The sequence below is a fragment of the Asterias amurensis genome, chromosome 9, assembly GCF_032118995.1.
Source record: "Asterias amurensis chromosome 9, ASM3211899v1".
NCBI lineage: Eukaryota > Metazoa > Echinodermata > Asteroidea > Forcipulatida > Asteriidae > Asterias > Asterias amurensis.
This window is the reverse complement of record NC_092656.1, coordinates 13,995,356-14,013,371: the sequence shown is the minus strand read 5'-3', so window position 1 is coordinate 14,013,371 and position 18,016 is coordinate 13,995,356. Positions and strand designations below refer to the sequence as shown.

Here is an 18,016-nt window from a genome sequence, read left to right as displayed (position 1 = left end):
TACTCGTTGCCAAGTGAAGTTTTATGCTAATAATAATTTTGAGTTATTACCAATAGTGTCCACTGCCTTTAACTACAAGCTTAAAAATAAGGGGTCATTAGTCAGAACTCACTCAACATAGATTTTAGATTTGAATGCAACACTTGGATTCATTAGTTTACGAAATTGAATAATTGTGGCTAGCTCTTGTTCTCACATAATGAAATATATTATTATTATTGAGCCCAAACATGTTGACCGTGGTAGAACCATATCAAGCTCGATGGAACACAGTCAGTGCGCCATTTTTCTGTGGGGCACTTATGACCAATTAAAGCCGTTGTTCCTGTTTACATTTCTCTTAAGAAATACAATTTTTAGCGCTTTTGGTAGACCAGGACGTTATACGATTTGTTAAATGCTGAAATGGGCAACAAATACATTGTCAATGGGAAGAAGTAATCGATTTACTCTGGTAGTAGTACAAAAATCAAGTTTAAACTCTGTGTGTGTGTGCGCGTTTTTCAATGTGTTTTCTTTGATTTCGTTTTGTTTGGGGTGTTGGGGATGTTTGTTTGTTTGTTTGTTTGTTTGTTTGTTTGTTTGTTTGTTTGTTTGTTTGTTTGTTTCTTTCTTTCTTTGTTTCTTTGTTTCTTTCTTTCTTTCTTTCTTTCTTTCTTTATGTTTTGACTGTTTTATATTGTTCTTTGTGTTTTAGTTGGTTTAGGCGTGGCTTTTTTAAGGGAGGGGAACGATTGCTGGGGGGGGGGGGGTGCTAGATACACGTGCCCCTCTAGAGTAACGCCACTGCAGGAGTATAGGTAATTTGATTCAGCTAGAAGGTGACTGAACCAGGAAACGCACTCAGGCCTTCGTGTTCAAAGAATCCAGGCAAGGTAAAATGAATCTAGTGGGTAATTGCGGTCATGTTTCACCTTTTATCTGGTTCCAGCCACAGTTGTTCTCTTTAAAACCTTGGAATTCGTTATGACTTCTTGTGGCATTTGATATTATGAATAATTAAAGACTACAAACGTTGTTCTACAATAACATTGACATTTAAAATGTATTAATTATCATGAGCATGCCGATAAAGTAAATACAAAACTAACAATGTGCGAGGCCTAGATTGGAAAACTTGCTAAAACATATTAGATGTTTCAATTTCACTTCCTTGTTCCAAGGGGCGCGATTACGAAACCGCATGACGTAAACAACTAGACAGAAGTTGTATAAATACAGCTCCACACCTGCCTTCGATCTCATTTCACAGCGACAAATATTAACGGCTTGATCACCACAAGTCTTCGTTCTCACCGGAGTGACCAGAAAGCAGTTGAATCTTAAAGAAACAATTGGTGTTGGTGAATCAAGCATCATGTCGTTTGCACCAATGATGACAGTATTGGCCGCTGTGATTTGCGCGCAGTGTGTAACTTACGTAACTGCAGTGCCGTTATTGCAGATTCCGAAAGACGAGTCGGCAGTTCGGGTGATGTATCAAAATGGTAAAGTTTCTTAATTTTCTAAAATAATAACAGACGTCCTTGTGTTTACGAAGGTTTTCAGCCTCTATCTAAAAGTAAAAAAATAAAAAATAAAAGCTTACAAAAAAAAAAACTAAACTAGGTAGACAATTAATTAAAACTCGAAATAGAGATACTGTAGGCCTACTCCGTTCCAATTCCGTTCCCTTGAAATATTTTTCGGTTAATAGTTCGAGGGGACGATCTAATATTAGAGGATGAGGTACCTGTCCTTTTTAATTGTTACCTGTTATTTGGTTTCTTTATCGGTCCCTGTCTGGGCTCCGTGCAATGGTCTCCGTTCGGAAGAAATACTGGTCGTATTATATGATGATTCTAACACATGACAGGCACGACACCTTTACTCACTGCCGTATCCCAACATAATGCATCAAATAACAAATCTGCGAAAATTTGAACTCAATATTGTCATCGATGTTGCGAGAGATTAATATTAGAAGTAAAAACACCCTTGTCGCAAAAGTTGTGTGCTTTCAGATACTTGAATTATCGAAACCCAAACTAAGGGCTCGAATTCAGTTCAAATAGTTTAGTCAAACAAATTCGAGTGAGAAATTACCTCTTTCTCAAAAACTACGTTACTTTAGAGGGAGCCGTTTCTCACAATGTTTTATACTACATCAACAGCTCTCCATTGCTTGTTACCAAGTAAGTTTTTTTATGCTTACAATTATTTTCATTAAGTACCAAAATATAGGTTTTCTTGGTCAATGAGCAGCCAATTTAACCACCAAGCTATTCTATTTCGCGCGAAAATAGAATGCTACTGAAAAGGGTAATTCGATTTCGTTTTATTATTAGTCAGAATGTAATGTTGCGTCATTCGATTTAACAAAATAGTCATTCAATTTAAGAAATCGTCAAAGCAGAATTCAAATTTGCAGACGCTTCTTGAGGCGCGGGTGTCAGGAAAAAGAATGACGATACGCTAAAGGTTTTCTCGGTCAAATTCAGTAAATGAGCAGTCAGTTTCAGTTTCATGCGTTCCAATTAAAGCTGTTTCGGCTCTTCGGTTGTTACTGTGTTTCAAATTCAGAATTCGGCCATTCAAATTCGTTTTGAGTCGAGTCAAATTCCTTTAACACTCTGTTCAATTTAGCGTATCGTCATTCTTTTTCGTGACACACACGCCTCAGGAAGCGTGTGCAAATTTGAATGCTGCTTTGATGAATTGTTAAATTGAATGATTATTTTGTTAAATCGAATGACGCAGCATTACATTCTGACTAATCATAAAACGAAATCGAACTACCCTTTGGAGTAGCATTCGATTTCGCGCGAAATAGAATAGCTTGGTGGTTAAATTGGCTGCTCATTTGCCGAAATTGACCGAGGAAACCTATAGTGTCCAGTGCATTTGACGAAGTCCGAAGTATAGCGGTGGAATAATGGACCTAGAAGGGACACACCAAATTAAAATAGGCTTATTAATAGCACTGCAAATTTCATGGGCAAGCTGCACAATTTGATATTAGATGTCATGTGCAATGCAGGATGCGACTTCCTCCAATGGTCCACCCACAGGATGAGTCCCCTCGGGGAAAACATTCACCGCTAATAAACCGTACAGGAAAAAGTCGTGAAATTTGTTCGCAGATTGACGTTCCAATTTAAAGACACAGGACACTTGGTAATTGTCAAAGACGAGTCTTCTCACTTTACCTGCTGTATCTCAACATACATAAAATAAGAAACTTGTGAAAATTTGAGCTCTATCGGTCATCGAATTAAGTTGCGAGATAATAATGAAAGAAAAACACCCTTGTCACACGATATTTTTAGACTCGCAAACCGAAGTGAATTTCACTGTATATGTATATATGTGTGACAATAAAACAATTGAATTGAAAAACAACAACAATTGAATTGAATTCAATTGATTGAATTGAGGTTGTGTGCTTTCAGATGCTTGATTTCGAGACCTCAAATTCTAAATCTGAGGTCTCGAAATCAAGTTCGTGGAAAATTACTTCTTTCTCGAAAACATGTCACTTCAGAGGGAGCCGTTTCTCACAATGTTTTAAACCATCAACCTCTCCCCATTACTCGTCACCAAGTAAGATTTTATTCTAATAATTAATTTGAGTAATTGCCAATAGTGTCCACTGCCTGTAATGGTCTGCCGCGGTGAGATAGTCGAGTTGAGGCGGTGTCATAATAATTCAGGTTTCCTCGATCAGTACTGCTCTCGCAAGATCACTGCTCTCTCGTGTAAATAGTCACGTAAATATTCACGCTTTATTCCCTAATAGCAAATATTTACATAAAAATTCCCAGAAATGTTCACCTTTTGTGTCCCAATTCGTGAATAATCACATTAATAAATATGAATATTCACGATTTGTGCCTATATATTCCTAGATATTTTATGTATAATTAATATTCACATAAATAATGCGATTTGTACCCTTAATTGCAAACATTTACGTAAAATTAACTAACAGTTATCTCATGTCCGCATCATCCTTATTCAAACCATGGGGGGGGGGGGGGGGGGGTAGAACAAACCTATGTAAAAATATTTTAGTCAAACAACACTAATTAATCAAATCAGACATGATTTTGATGTAACTTAGTCAAAACCATGTCTCAAGTAACTAATAAGTGTTGTTTTAACTACAATATTTTTAGTCGGTCATTAGTAAGTCTTGCCAGTCTCGTAACCTCTCAGCCACTTGTATTGATCGAATATTCGTTATTTATACTTCCCCAGATATAGGGCCCCTGGAGCCCAATAGGGTCGTCGACTGGGTGAATTTGCTGAACAACATACAATTGAAAGACGCCTCGTCTTGTGCATGTTCAGATAAGACATGTGGATGTTGTAAGCGAATTAAGATCAAGGAAGTGGGCATTAATTCCAAAGGTAGGATTATATAGAAATTTGATTTTGATATCAAGAGAGTGGACAATTCAGTCATTGAAACGTTGATTGAGTATAACATGCAAAAGTGAATGATAACGGCAAAGTACCTGCCAATAAAATATAAAATAAAATAAAGTGTGCGAAAGTTTTTAAATTACAATTTTGATTATTCCCCATTTGTACAGCTTGTGTGAACGTAACATTCCTCTCCGAGCAGCTTGGTGTAAAGTTGAGTCTCTCTGTGGGTGGAAAAGTCCTCTTCGACAAAACGGTGTCAAGTGAGTGCCATTATCAAAATCAAACAACCAATCCATTGAAAATCACGATCGTTTGGGATTAATACTTTTTGGTGTAATGGGTTTTCATTCTTGGTAAAGTTAGATTGAAAAGAATTTAAATTCCAAAAGTTTATTTAACTACCACGATGTGACTTTTGCCAAGTATAGTTTTTAGTTCAAGGACGGGTCTTCTGAGACATTGATGAAGTCACCACGTCAGAGCAGTTTCAGAAACAAGTTGCTTTTTCTTTCCGTGAAGACCAACTCGACCTAGAGATCGCCTACAACTAAGAATGCAATTTATGATGTGTTTTTCCCCCAACAGTCAAAAATCCAGGTCCAGTCTGCGTGAAACTGGGCGAAAACAAACTCGGTGCCGAGTTGTGTGTTGAGCTGTACAACATTGCCGTGTCGTTGGCGGACATGCAAGCCTGTGTCCGCCTAGAGGGCAAGGTGTTCAGTAAGACTGTTGCAAAGGTGGACTTGGGATGTTTCAAGATACCATTCAAAGGTATAAGAATGAATAACCACACTCGAAATTTGTATAAAATGTTACACTTAATAGGTAATGATCTGAACTAATTGGAGTAGAACGCAACACTTTCGGCCTAACCACGTGCATTTAGTCGTTACACAAGTTGGTGATAATAAAATAAAGGCACACACCCTGGTGCTAGGCCTAAACCATTTCATTAGATATAACTTTTAAATACAAACGTTTGTGCAAACTAACCATTGCTTAGTTGTGCGAGATGATCTCACGGCCAACATTGTTTGGTTGTGGTTCATTATGATACCCAATCCTATTTTGTATTTTGTTTAATGCAGCATCAGAGTTGCTGGGAGCAGGCCAGGCACTGGACTGGACAAACTTGATGAATAGCATGCAGTTGAATGACGCCTCGTCTTGTGCATGTTCAGATAAGACATGTGGATGTTGTAAGCGAATTAAGATCAAGGAAGTGGGCATTAATTCCAAAGGTAGGATTATATAGAAATTTGATTTTGATATCAAGAGAGTGGACAATTCAGTCATTGAAACGTTGATTGAGTATAACATGCAAAAGTGAATGATAACGGCAAAGTACCTGCCAATAAAATATAAAATAAAATAAAGTGTGCGAAAGTTTTTAAATTACAATTTTGATAATTCCCCATTTGTACAGCTTGTGTGAACGTAACATTCCTCTCCGAGCAGCTTGGTGTAAAGTTGAGTCTCTCTGTGGGTGGAAAAGTCCTCTTCGACAAAACGGTGTCAAGTGAGTGCCATTATCAAAATCAAACAACCAATCCATTGAAAATCACGAGCAAGTTTGGGATTAATACTTTTTGGTGTAATGGGTTTTCATTCTTGGTAAAGTGAGATTGAAAAGAATTTAAATTCCGAAAGTTTATTAAACTACCACGATGTGACTTTTGCCAAGTAAAGTTTTTAGTTCAAGGACGGGTCTTCTGAACCATTAATGAAGCCACCACGTCAGAGCAGTTTCAGAAACAAGTTGCTTTTTCTTTCCGTGAAGACCAACTCGACCTAGAGATCGCCTACAACTAAGAATGCAATTGATGATGTATTTTTCCCTCAACAGTCAAAAATCCAGGTCCAGTCTGCGTGAAACTGGGCGAAAACAAATTAGGTGCCGAGTTGTGTGTTGAGCTGTACAACATTGCCGTGTCGTTGGCGGACATGCAAGCCTGTGTCCGCCTAGAGGGCAAGGTGTTCAGTAAGACTGTTGCAAAGGTGGACTTGGGATGTTTCAAGATACCATTCAAAGGTATAAGAATGAATAACCACACTCGAAATGTTTATAAGATTTTACACTAAATAGGTAATGATCTGAACTTTGAGTAGAACGCAACACTTTCGGCCTAACCACGTGCATTTAGTCGTTACACAAGTTGGTGATAATAAAATAAAGGCATACACCCTGGTGCTAGGCCTAAACCATTTCATCAGATATAACTTTTAAATACAAACGTTTGTGCAAACTACCATTGCTTAGTTGTGCGAGATGATCTCACGGCCAACATTGTTTGGTTGTGAATCATTATGATACCCAATCCTATTTTGTATTTTGTTTAATGCAGCATCAGAGTTGCTGGGAGCAGGCCATGCACTGGACTGGACAAACTTGATGAATAGCATGCAGTTGAATGACGCCTCGTCTTGTGCATGTTCAGATAAGACATGTGGATGTTGTCAGCAAATTAAGATCAAGGAGTTGGACATTAATTCCCAAGGTAGGACTATATGAAAAGTAAATCCACAAACAAACCAAGTATGCCAACGTTTTTAAATTACAATTTTGATTATTCCCCATTTGTACAGCTTGTGTGAACGTAACATTCCTCTCCACGCAGCTTGGTGTAAAGTTGAGTCTCTCTTTGGATGGAAAGGTCCTCTTCGACAAAACGGTTTCAAGTGAGTATTTATATAATGAAAGTAAAACAATCAATCAAATTGAAAATCAGGAGCATTGTGATTGGTTCTTTTTAGTGGGAAGAGTTCCCATTCTTGGTATAGTTAGATTGAACAGAAGATTTCCCTGGATCCCCAAAAGTTCCTTTGACTACCACTGTATGACTTTCACCAGGAGTCTGATGCTCAAGGCTGGGTCTTACGAGCCATCGATAAAGCAACCTCATCAACTTTGACTTGCTTTTCCTTAGTTATGTCTTGACCATTTCGACCCAAAGAGATCGCATACAACTAAGAATGCAATTTATGATGTTTTTTTTCTCTACAGTCAAAAATCCAGATCCAGTCTGCGTGAAATTGGGCGAAAACAAATTCGGTGCCGAGTTGTGTGTTGAGCTGTACAACATTGCCGTGTCGTTGGCGGACATGCAAGCCTGTGCCCGCCTAGAGGGCAAGGTGTTCAGTGAGACTGTTGCAACGGTGGACTTGGGATGTTTCAAGATACCATTCAAAGGTATAATAGTGGATACCACACTCAACAAATTACTAAACGTTTGTACCATTGAAAAGATCATACTATCAAGAGTACTTTACTTATAAGGCCCATACGTGTCATCTTATACAATGCAAAGAAATGCACAAACCCATGGTGTTGGGCCCATTAAAGCTATTCAATCACTGCTATGGTTGTGAAAAGTTGGAAAAGTCATCCTCGGCAAAATTGAGTAAAGTGAATTAAAATCATCAAAAATAAAACAAATCGAATTGCTGAACTGGAGTTATGTTAACCTTTTCACGACACAAATAAAAGTGCAAATTTAGAGTCCTGCCAAGATTTAGATCAACAATGCGTTAACGTAAAGTGTTAGGTATTTATTTTACTAAAAGTGACACACTGGTTTGATGGTATACTCTGGTCTCTTGAACACCAAATAAACGTTACTCTCATCGGTACAACGATCAAGAATAAACACTCGCAAAAGGTTGTGTTCTTGGTGGGGTGAGCTTCTATTTGTTTTAAGCGGCCTCTGGATTGGAAAGATGAGGAGTTTCGAAATTCCCTTTTACCCCCAAATTTCATTTGACTACACATGTGACTTTTGCCAAGTATAGTATTTGGCTCGTGGATGGGTATTCTGAGCCACCGATGAAGCCACGTCAGAAAGCTTCACATGAACAGGTTCCTCTTCCTTTCTTTGGAGACCAACTCGACCTAAAGAGATGGCCTACAACTTATGCTACATTTTATTGTTTTCACTACAGTTAACCCAGATCCGGTCTGCATGAAACTGGGCGAGAACGAATATGGTGACAAATTGTGTGTTCAATTTCACCAGGTTACCGACACGCGATTTCATGTTTCGGGCTGCGTGGATCTGGGCGTTAATGCATTGAGTGCTGGGTTGTGTATTGGATTAGACGTTACCTTGTCGTTGAAGGACGTGGAGCTATGTATCCCCTTAGAGGTCAACGTGGCTGGTGTTACTATCGTAACGGTGAACTTGGCATGTTTCAGGATACCATTTAAAAGTAAAGTGGCACCACACTTGAAAAACAAATAAAATGGTGTAAAGTAAAACAAACAATCATGGTCTCGTTTAGTAACGCATAACAAGGGGCCCAGCTAACATGTATGCGTCGGCCCAACATTGGCAAACGTACAGTTTTGGTAGGGCAACCGTTGGCAAATGACGTTGTGGTGACATTGTTTTTTCCATCGGGCCAACGTCGAGGACGTTGGGCCAACGTTAACGTTGGGCCAACGTAAGCCAACCCCGTTCCAACGTCTGCAACGTTTTTGCCGACCTCTGCACGTCCAACGTTCGTTAGACGTTTTAGTTAAACGTTGGGACAACATAATAGTTTTTAATTTGCCCAACGTCGGCAGCTGACGTCGTATTGACGTTTATATACAGCGTTGGACCAACGTTACGAATAATCTAAAACATCAATTTAGAGATTAATTCTCTTTTAATGCAGATAACGCCCTTTGTAACTAGTTCAGGTATTAGTGTATGTTAATTAACACTTATCAGTTATGCTATTTACACGAATTGATGATACTCATAACTACATACATTCTAACTACAACTTATACTAGCCCATACACCCTTGTGCACGGCACGTCTTGTATGTATTTAGTCAAGAGTCCACAGACTTTTCAAGTCATGGTTTTACACCTTTATTAATTAAAATTGTTTACTTCTAAATTCAATTGTTTTTTTTTTTAAAGTATTTTTAGTGTACATATTTTCTTACAGACAAATTATCTACAAAAGTACACTTGCCTTGAAAATTCTTAAACTCAACAAGTTTGTTTTTAGTATTGTTAATACACACTTCTAACTCACGCTCACAAATTTGCATTTATTTCAACGTTGGTCCCACATTGGCCCAACGCATAAATATTATCTTGGCGGGAAAGTGGCCCTTTAGACTGTACAACATTTCCTGACGTTGGCACAACTGTAGGACGCCGATGTTAGGTTGCCCACATTATAACTATGTTGTGCCAACGTTGGATACGGCGCAATTCCAGACGTTGGCATAACCTAAGGATGCAGACAATATATTGCCCATGTTTTAACTACGTTGAGCCAACGTTGGAAATCGACCGGTTATTACTGCACATTTCCCGACGTTGGCACAACCTAAGGATGCAGACATTAGATTACCCGTGTTTTAACTACGTTGAGCCAACGTTGGAAATCTACAGGTTATAACTGCACAACATTTCCCGACGTTGGCACAACCTAAGGATGCAGACGCTAGGTTGCCCGCATTATAACTACGTTGAGCCAACGTATAAAAACGACATGTTTCACTGCACAACATTTCCCGATGTTGGCCGACCTATGTTAGCCGACGTTAAGTTGCCCCTATCATTACCAAGTTGTGAAAACGTTGTAATTCTAACCGTTGTATTTCATACTGTTAACAAACGTTCGTACAACGTTTACAAACTGACTAGTGTTCATAGGTTTTGGAGGTACGTCGGCCGGTCGACCACGTCAGAGCCAATGAACAGCTCTCCCTGGGTAGCTACACCCACAATTTACTTACACGACGAACTTTGCACAGGCTTCTTTTATTCTGATTCATTACACAGCAGGGTGAATATTCATGTATCGGCCTCTTCGTTGACGAAACCCTCGGTAAGCTCATCTCGCTACTCAATGGCGAATGAATAGACCGTGTGCTCGTGACATACCGAGTTAACAGCACTGTTTGTGTTACTTGGTATGTCACGAGCACACAGTCTTGTCATTCGCCTTTGAATAGCGCGGGTGTTTCGTGATCGCAGAAGCCGATACATGAATATTCACCCTGCTGTAATGAATCAGAATAAAGGAAGCCTCTGCAACATTCGCCGTGCAAGTAAAATGTGGGTGTAGCTACCCAGGGAGAGGTGTTCATTGGCTCTGACGTGTTCGACCGGCCGACGTACCTCCAAAACCTATGAACACTGGTTCGACGTTCCGAACGTCCGTTCAGCGTTCGTTTTTTGATGCCGACTTTGCCGACGTTCACCGACGTTGGCCCAACGTATGCATGTTAGCTTGGGGCCTATTTTCATAGGCATTATTGTTTTTCAAGTTATGTTTATGCAATAAGATAGTTCTATATCAGTTAAACTATACTATCGGATGCAACTTTAACAAACACATAAACAAAAACCGGGACCCAGATTCGCGTCAACTCCGACCCGGCAGAAGTTTTGTTTCGAAAAAAGTTTATGCTGCTAATTTGGTGCATTTTGGCGGTCGTAACCAATATTCTGTTTGGTCATTGAACTGTGCAACTCAATCCAAACAGTAAATTGGTTACGATCGCCAAAACGCAACCCAGACCAATGCTATTGTGTCGATTGAATGAGGTCTTATGTTACGATTTGTCTAAAACAGTGCTGTCCCGATGTTTGTTGTTGTCGAAGAAATGAGACCCCTTTTTGGCTTTTTCATGCAGCATCAGAGTTGCTGGGAGCAGGCCATGCACTGGACTGGACAAACTTGATGAATAGCATGCAGTTGAACGACGCCTCGTCTTGTGCATGTTCAGACAAGACATGTGGATGTTGTCAGCAAATTAAGATCAAGGAGTTGGACATTAATTCCCAAGGTAGGACAATAGTTTTACGAAAATATGATTTGGGTATCGAAAGTGTTTAATTAAGTCATTTAAACGTTGATTGAGTTGTCAAAAGTGTGTTGATATTAGACAATTTTCCTAGCCGTCTACAAACAACAATAAAAGTATGCGAAAGTTTGTTGTAATTAAATTTATCTTACTTGTCCCGTTTCTATACAGCTTGTGTGAACGTAACATTCCTCTCCACGCAGCTTGGTGTAAAGTTGAGTCTCTCTATGGATGGAAAAGTCCTCTTCGACAAAACGGTGTCGAGTGAGTATTTATAATTACCAACGAAAATTATAAATCATATTTTGCCAAATTAGAGTTTATTGCACTGCACTATACCTTTAATTAGATAAATTACTTCAGTCATATCGAGATTCAGATCAATAAATCGTTTTTAGTCAAAATTATTAAGAAAAGTTGTCTTCGTGCACGCCTGCAACCGTGGACCTCCTACTGTCCCTGTTTTGTGTAAATGTACACCAACTTCTTTGCAAACAGCTCCCATTGTTTAGTCGTGTACACGTTTTCCAACGGTGGGCCTTTCCCGAACCGTGCACTCTATTGTTTCTGTTGTTGTATAGGTCCCTGGTTAGAATGTGTAACTATTTACCCACTGCCCATAGATTACAGTTTCGTGAAAAAGTTAACACCAGACGTCGGGAAAAATCACGAGCGAGTTACCAATAAACATTCAACTTGGTTCTTAATGTGATGAGTTTCCAATCTTGTTGACCAATTATTATTCGATTAGAATAATGAGGAGTGCACAAAATTCCCTTAGTAAATTATATTATCCCAAAATGTTCCTTTGACAACAAACACATTGTGAACCTTGCCAACTGTGACTAAATGATTGGTCTTTTATGGAGCATCGAATATAAGCCACGTCGGATCGGAGAACTTCGTCTACAACTAATATGACTATGTAATGTTCTTCTCACTCCAGTCAAAAATCCAGGTCCAGTCTGCGTTAAACTGGGCGAAAACAAATTCGGTGCCGAGTTGTGTGTTGAGCTGTACAACATTGCCGTGTCGTTGGCGGACATGCAAGCCTGTGCCCGCCTAGAGGGCAAGGTGTTCAGTGAGACTGTTGCAACGGTGGACTTGGGATGTTTCAAGATACCATTCAAAGGTATGAGTGTATAAAAAATGACAGACTTACGAGAATCAGCTAAAAAAGAATCATAAAATTATGTTCAGTAACTTTAAAATTGTAGGAACACGTTGCCTTGGATTGGTCGAGTTGGTCTTGAAAAGCTTTCTGTAACCGTTTGTTGTAAAATGTATATGGTTAGAAAGATATTGTAAAAGTAGAATACGATGATCTACACAAATATGCCTCAAAATTGCGTGGTTTTCTTTTTACTCTGTCGACTAACACGGTCGGCCATTTATGGGAATCAATATTTTGACTCCCATAAATGGCCGACCGTGTTAGTTCGCGACGTAAAAGGAAAACCGTGCAATTTTGAGTGATACTTGTGTGGATCATTATATTCTACTTTTCAAATATCTGTCTAACCATATGCATTCATAACAAACGGTTTCAAACGCTTTTAATAGACCAACTCGCCCGATCCAAGGCAACGTGTTCCTTTAACTGTTATTTTTTGGTATCATACGCTGATTGTTATACACCTTTATATTTGCAGGAAGCAACACATTGGAGATTCCCATTAGCCAAGAGGTAGGAAATCAGTGAATAACCAATTGCACCTACCCATCAGTTAGAGGAGCAGAAATGTGCCGGAGATCCTGGAAATACTATTAACTTTTTATTACTATTGCATAGATCAAATTAAATGGAAACTTTAAACAATCAAAAATTTACAACATGATGTTGAAACAAATCGAATTATATAAATCGCTGGGTGTAAATCCCTGGAACTGAAGGTAATATCCACTCTTGGTAATTACTCAAAATAATTATCAGCATAAAACCTCACTTGGTACTGAGTAATGGGGAGAGGTTAGTATTAAACATTGTGTGAAACAGCTCCCTCTGAAGTATTGTAGTTTTTGATTAAAAAGAAACAATTTTCCACGAGTTCGATTTCGAGACCTCAGATTTAGAATTTTAGGTCTCTAAATCAAGCATCTGAAAGCACACGAGTTCGTGACCATGGTTGCGACAAAGGTGTTTTCTTCTTTCATTAATATCTCGCAACTTCGACGACCGATTGAGCTCAAATTTTCAGGTTTGTTATTTTATGCTTATGTTGAGAAACACCCAACTGTGAAGACTGGTCTTTGACAATTACCAAGAGTGTTAAAGCCATTATACCCTTTCGGTACAGGAAAAAAAAAAAAAAAAAGTTCACCAGCTTTACAAATAATTTACAGGGTTTACAGAAGGTAATGGTGAAAGACTTCTCTTGAAATATTGTTCCGTGAAATGCTTTACTTTTTGAGAAAACATTAAAACAATATAAATTCTCGTTAGCGGGAATCACGGATTTATTTTAAACACATGTCATGACAAAGCAAAACGAGCGGAAACAAGAATGGGTTTCCCGTTATTTTCTCCCGACTCTGATGACCGATTGAACCTATTATTCTTACAGGTTTGTTATTTTATATATATCATTAGTTGTGATACACGAAGTGTGGGACTTTGACAATACTGTTTACCGAAAGTGTATAAAGCCTTAACAGTGTCTTTATTGATCATCATATTTCTATAAGCAGCGATCCAAAGAAAAACCAAAGACTTGCTTATTTTGTTGTAATGGCTTTGACAATGTATGAGATTGTTTTCTCTCAAATGAATATTAATTGTGCTGTCATGTTGTTATGTAATCTCTTGTGTTGTTTTGAATGTCCTACAGGTCTTGCCTTAATCTTCCTTTGGGGTTTTGGAAAGACAATCATGTACGCCTTTTGGCGACAGTCGATTTAAAAAAAGAAATGGTATTCTGCCCCAGCGTGTCTAGTACAAAACATGTTTGTTAATGTTTCTACATTATCAGTTTTGGCAAAATAAATATTCTCATTACTCGTATAATGCAAACTCGAGAAAAGCAACTTACTCTTTGTAAAAACACAATCAAGCAGAATTTTGGTGCAAAAAAAACCAAACATGCGTGTGTTAATGTTTGAATTAGCAGAAACTCTGGATTGTCTACTATGTACACCGTGTTCACCTTTACTGTCCTTCAAACAAAAATCTATTCAACCCACGACCCTAAAAGGGTCACAGTCAGACACCCATGACAAGTAATCGATTTGACCCAAGTTTAAAGTCGCCTGAAAATAATTTTTTTATTTTTTCAAACATAAGATGTTTAGTAACAATAAAACAATTTTTGAAGTAACCGTTTGTCACGATTTATGTTTAAAAAATAATTAAAGTTGTGTGGGGTTGACTCCGCCTACCCCTTTTGTGACGTCAATCGAGGCAGACTTTGCCTTGATGCGTAGAGTAAACACACGTGCAAAGTACATGCAAGTCCAAGTCATTGAGTTTGTACGTTTCGAAAAAGTTGTTTTCTTGCATTTTTCCGGCAATGCCGACCAAGTGTATTGCTGCTGGATGCAGCAAAACAGCTAAAGATGGGGTCCGGTCTGACGTCTTTTTCAGCACTTTGCAGCATTTTCTCTTCAAATATCGCGCCTCGATTGACGTCACGAACAGCGCCCTCTCGGGTCGGGGCCTTCTCTTAAATTTTGTTAATAAGATAAGAACTAATTTTTTACAACCTTAGTTAACTGTTTATTCACATTCCACTCATCAAAATTCGTGACAAAAGCTTTATTTTGACAAAATACTACTTCCAGGTGACTTTAAGTTTATGGTCTCGTTTTGTGAGTGTGCAAGTGCCAACAAACCACAGGGGAATCTGATTGGTAAATTTTACAGGATTTTGTGGAGGAAGATCGTCGAGGAAGCAAAAGTTGTGATAGAAAACCCATATATTTTAAAGCAAACATAAGACTGAATTAAAGGAACATTACGGAATTAGTAAGGGAAAAAACAGCCTTCTATTAAGATCACAGATTTACATTACACAGTCAGTCTAATAATGATGATAGTATAGTAAAGAAAACATCCCTTGAAATATTTCTGTTTCAAATGTCTTATTGATGAGAATAGCTTAAACTAATTTCCCGTTTGGGGTTCATCATTCTCTCAGTGACCGTTTTATTCATTTTGTGTGCAAAATGTTTCATCGGTTTTTGACTATTTTTCTCGTGACCCAGGATGGCCGATCGATCTCAAACTTCTAAAGGTTTTAGCAAAAAGTGTTACAACCAGCAACTGTTACATTATTAGAAAAAAACAATTCTGAACTGTTCCTTTAATACCGGCAGGTCCCTTTTTTGCCTAATTCAGATCAGAAAATGTATATAATTATGTTCTTTATAGTTTGAATAGTCCACAGCATAGAATCACATTCAAGTAAATTTTATTCAAAAACATCATCGCAGCACTATCCGCCAATAAAGCTTTTTTACCTTGGATTAATTAAAAAGCAAAACATTTTCTTATCAGGACCGACCGTAATCTAAGGCCCGTGTAGGAAATAGTAATGTGTTCTATATTTTATTAGTTTTTTGAAACAGCATCACCTCCTGGTAAAAAAAAAGAGAAACCTAAATTGTTGTAAAAGATGAAGAATGAGAATACAAAATGTAAACAATGTGGCCATTCACTTTTTTAATTTAATTATTTCACGTTGGTTTTTGCTAAAAGTGCACATTTAGCTTTGAGTTTGTTTTTTTGTAAATCAGGGTGAAAGCTTTTTTATATTCCGAGATTCAATAGTATTCCCTCACTTCAAAAGTGTTTTCATATCACTGAGCTTAGATGATCTATCTATGCGCAGAGGGGGGCGGGGGGGGGGGGCACGTTTTGGCGCCTGCAGTGACATTCATCACCAATAAAGGTTTGTGTTTAGCCCGAGCATTTTCCTAGTGGCGATTTTCTCTTAGCCTCAAGTTGTGACCAAATTCAAAATTGTTAAAAATATTTTCAATAAAACGAAAAATACATTCCCCCACAATCACAAGTTCATCTATACTATTAAAAGCGTAACCCGCGCCATCTTGGATTGAAAATTAGAAGGTCCAGTGGCATGGCATCCTTGTGGAATCCAACACGGTTGTATCGTTACAGACGTCGGGTTGCAAGTCTACAAAACCCTGAACCGAACTCCCTCTTACGAGTTGTCTGATTTGCCGGAGGCACGAGCGATATCTCCTTACATGTGTGGTTGTCTGGTTTTGATATGGGCCACCTGTTGGTCGAAGGGGGAAGCCGTAGGCTGCGCACAGAGTCACCTCTGTGGTTGTCTGGTTTTGATATGGGCCACCTGTTGGTCGAAGGGGGGGGGGGGGAGCTGTAGGCTGCACAAAGAGCCACCTCTTTAGGTTTGAAGTGGGTGGCAACCTCGGACTCCCATTAACATTCCAGAGTGACTCATTGATGTTTCGCAGAGGGGTAAATGGCGTTGTGTATATACCATTTTGTACAGGGGGTTTAATTTCGCGTGTTAAATAAAAAACATTAGGCTTTAATACATGCATCTGTTACATATGTGTTTATTACAATTAAGTCACTCATGTAGGCCTACCCAACTTTCCAGCATTTTTTAAACGCATCAAACAGCAACCCATTGTTGTGAAACTTTATTTGTTCCATTTAACTCTGCACCATTAGTGGTACAGTCCATGTGTCATCCCCCACACACAAAACGTATACACGCAAAAGTTGAAACATTTTCAAAAAGAAAGTAAATGCATTACTGATTCTTTTCATATACATTGTATAGGTTTTGCCAGTTAAACCTACAAAAGAGTACATGAAATCACCGTTTAAGAATAGTATGCTTTCATAGTTACGAACTTTGTGAAACATCAACGGCTGTTTTGAAGCTGTAAACGAACATTCCATTCAAAGTTCTGAAGTAACAAAATTGTTAGAACGCAGCCTGGTCAGGACTCAGGATGTAGATTTTGCCAAATCCTTTTTGTATTAACCATTTAGCCACTGGACCGCCTAGCCGCCTATCGATATACTGTAGTGGTAGGAGGAAACCTTGCTAGCTTGTGTTTGTAGAAAAATTATTAAGCTGATGAAGCTAATGATGGTGAAATAATTTAGCTCTTACCCCAACAAGACGCTCATTAGTAAACACAAAGGAAACTGTATTTATTCACCATTCATGATAATATTGTCGAAAACTCACGCCTTCGCATTTAATCAGTATAATCATTGAGTCAGATAAAAGCCTTGAAAAGCTACTGTGTCCATTTTATCCTTACAAACAAATATTCGCCATAAAAATTACCGCAGCCGTTTAACGAGAGACATGTATTGTTCTCATGCGAACTTGTACTTTTATACAAATATCAAGGTTCAAATTGTGCACAAAAATTAAGCTGTGGCTATCTTTTAAAATTTGAACTACGATTCCAGTAATTAACTGCAAGAATCTTGAAGTATTAGTTTTCAGCAAACTCGGGCGGTGCAGGGACTAGAGGGTTAAGCAATCGGCCGTCGGGTTTTGTTATCGAAAGAGCCCTCATGTGCAGCTGAATCGGGTACTTTTTACGAATTTCTCCATACAAAATTAACCAAACTGGCCTACAAACCCTTAAAACAACAAGGCAAATGTTTTCTGAAAGTGAATTAAGTGAGAGAATGTAGGAGTAGTTATTAAAGACCCATAAAATTACCGTTTCTATTATTTTAGTTTGTATAGGGTTCCACAGATAATTATGATAACATATTATAAAATTGGATGTTTTGTCAGGGGACTTCGTCACGCGGGGCGCGCGCCCCGGCGGATGT

General features: G+C 38.5%; 1 protein-coding gene across 2 annotated transcripts; it reads left to right on the top strand.

Moving 5' to 3' along the window:
• Window positions 1-1,237: 1,237 nt before the first annotated feature.
• LOC139941572 (uncharacterized) lies at window positions 1,238-14,537 on the top strand. Of its 2 annotated transcripts, XM_071938135.1 has the most exons (15): window positions 1,238-1,487; window positions 4,240-4,392; window positions 4,578-4,670; window positions 4,996-5,181; window positions 5,499-5,651; window positions 5,837-5,929; window positions 6,257-6,442; window positions 6,756-6,908; window positions 6,997-7,089; window positions 7,415-7,600; window positions 8,350-8,616; window positions 11,053-11,205; window positions 11,395-11,487; window positions 12,170-12,355; window positions 12,876-14,537. In XM_071938135.1, exons 1-15 carry the CDS (start codon window positions 1,358-1,360, stop codon window positions 12,923-12,925), a joined length of 2,175 nt encoding a protein of 724 aa, XP_071794236.1. In that variant the 5' UTR covers window positions 1,238-1,357; the 3' UTR covers window positions 12,926-14,537. The 2 variants fall into 2 exon arrangements, with proteins under 2 accessions (XP_071794236.1, XP_071794237.1); XM_071938136.1 differs by lacking the exon at window positions 8,350-8,616.
• Window positions 14,538-18,016: the final 3,479 nt, after the last annotated feature.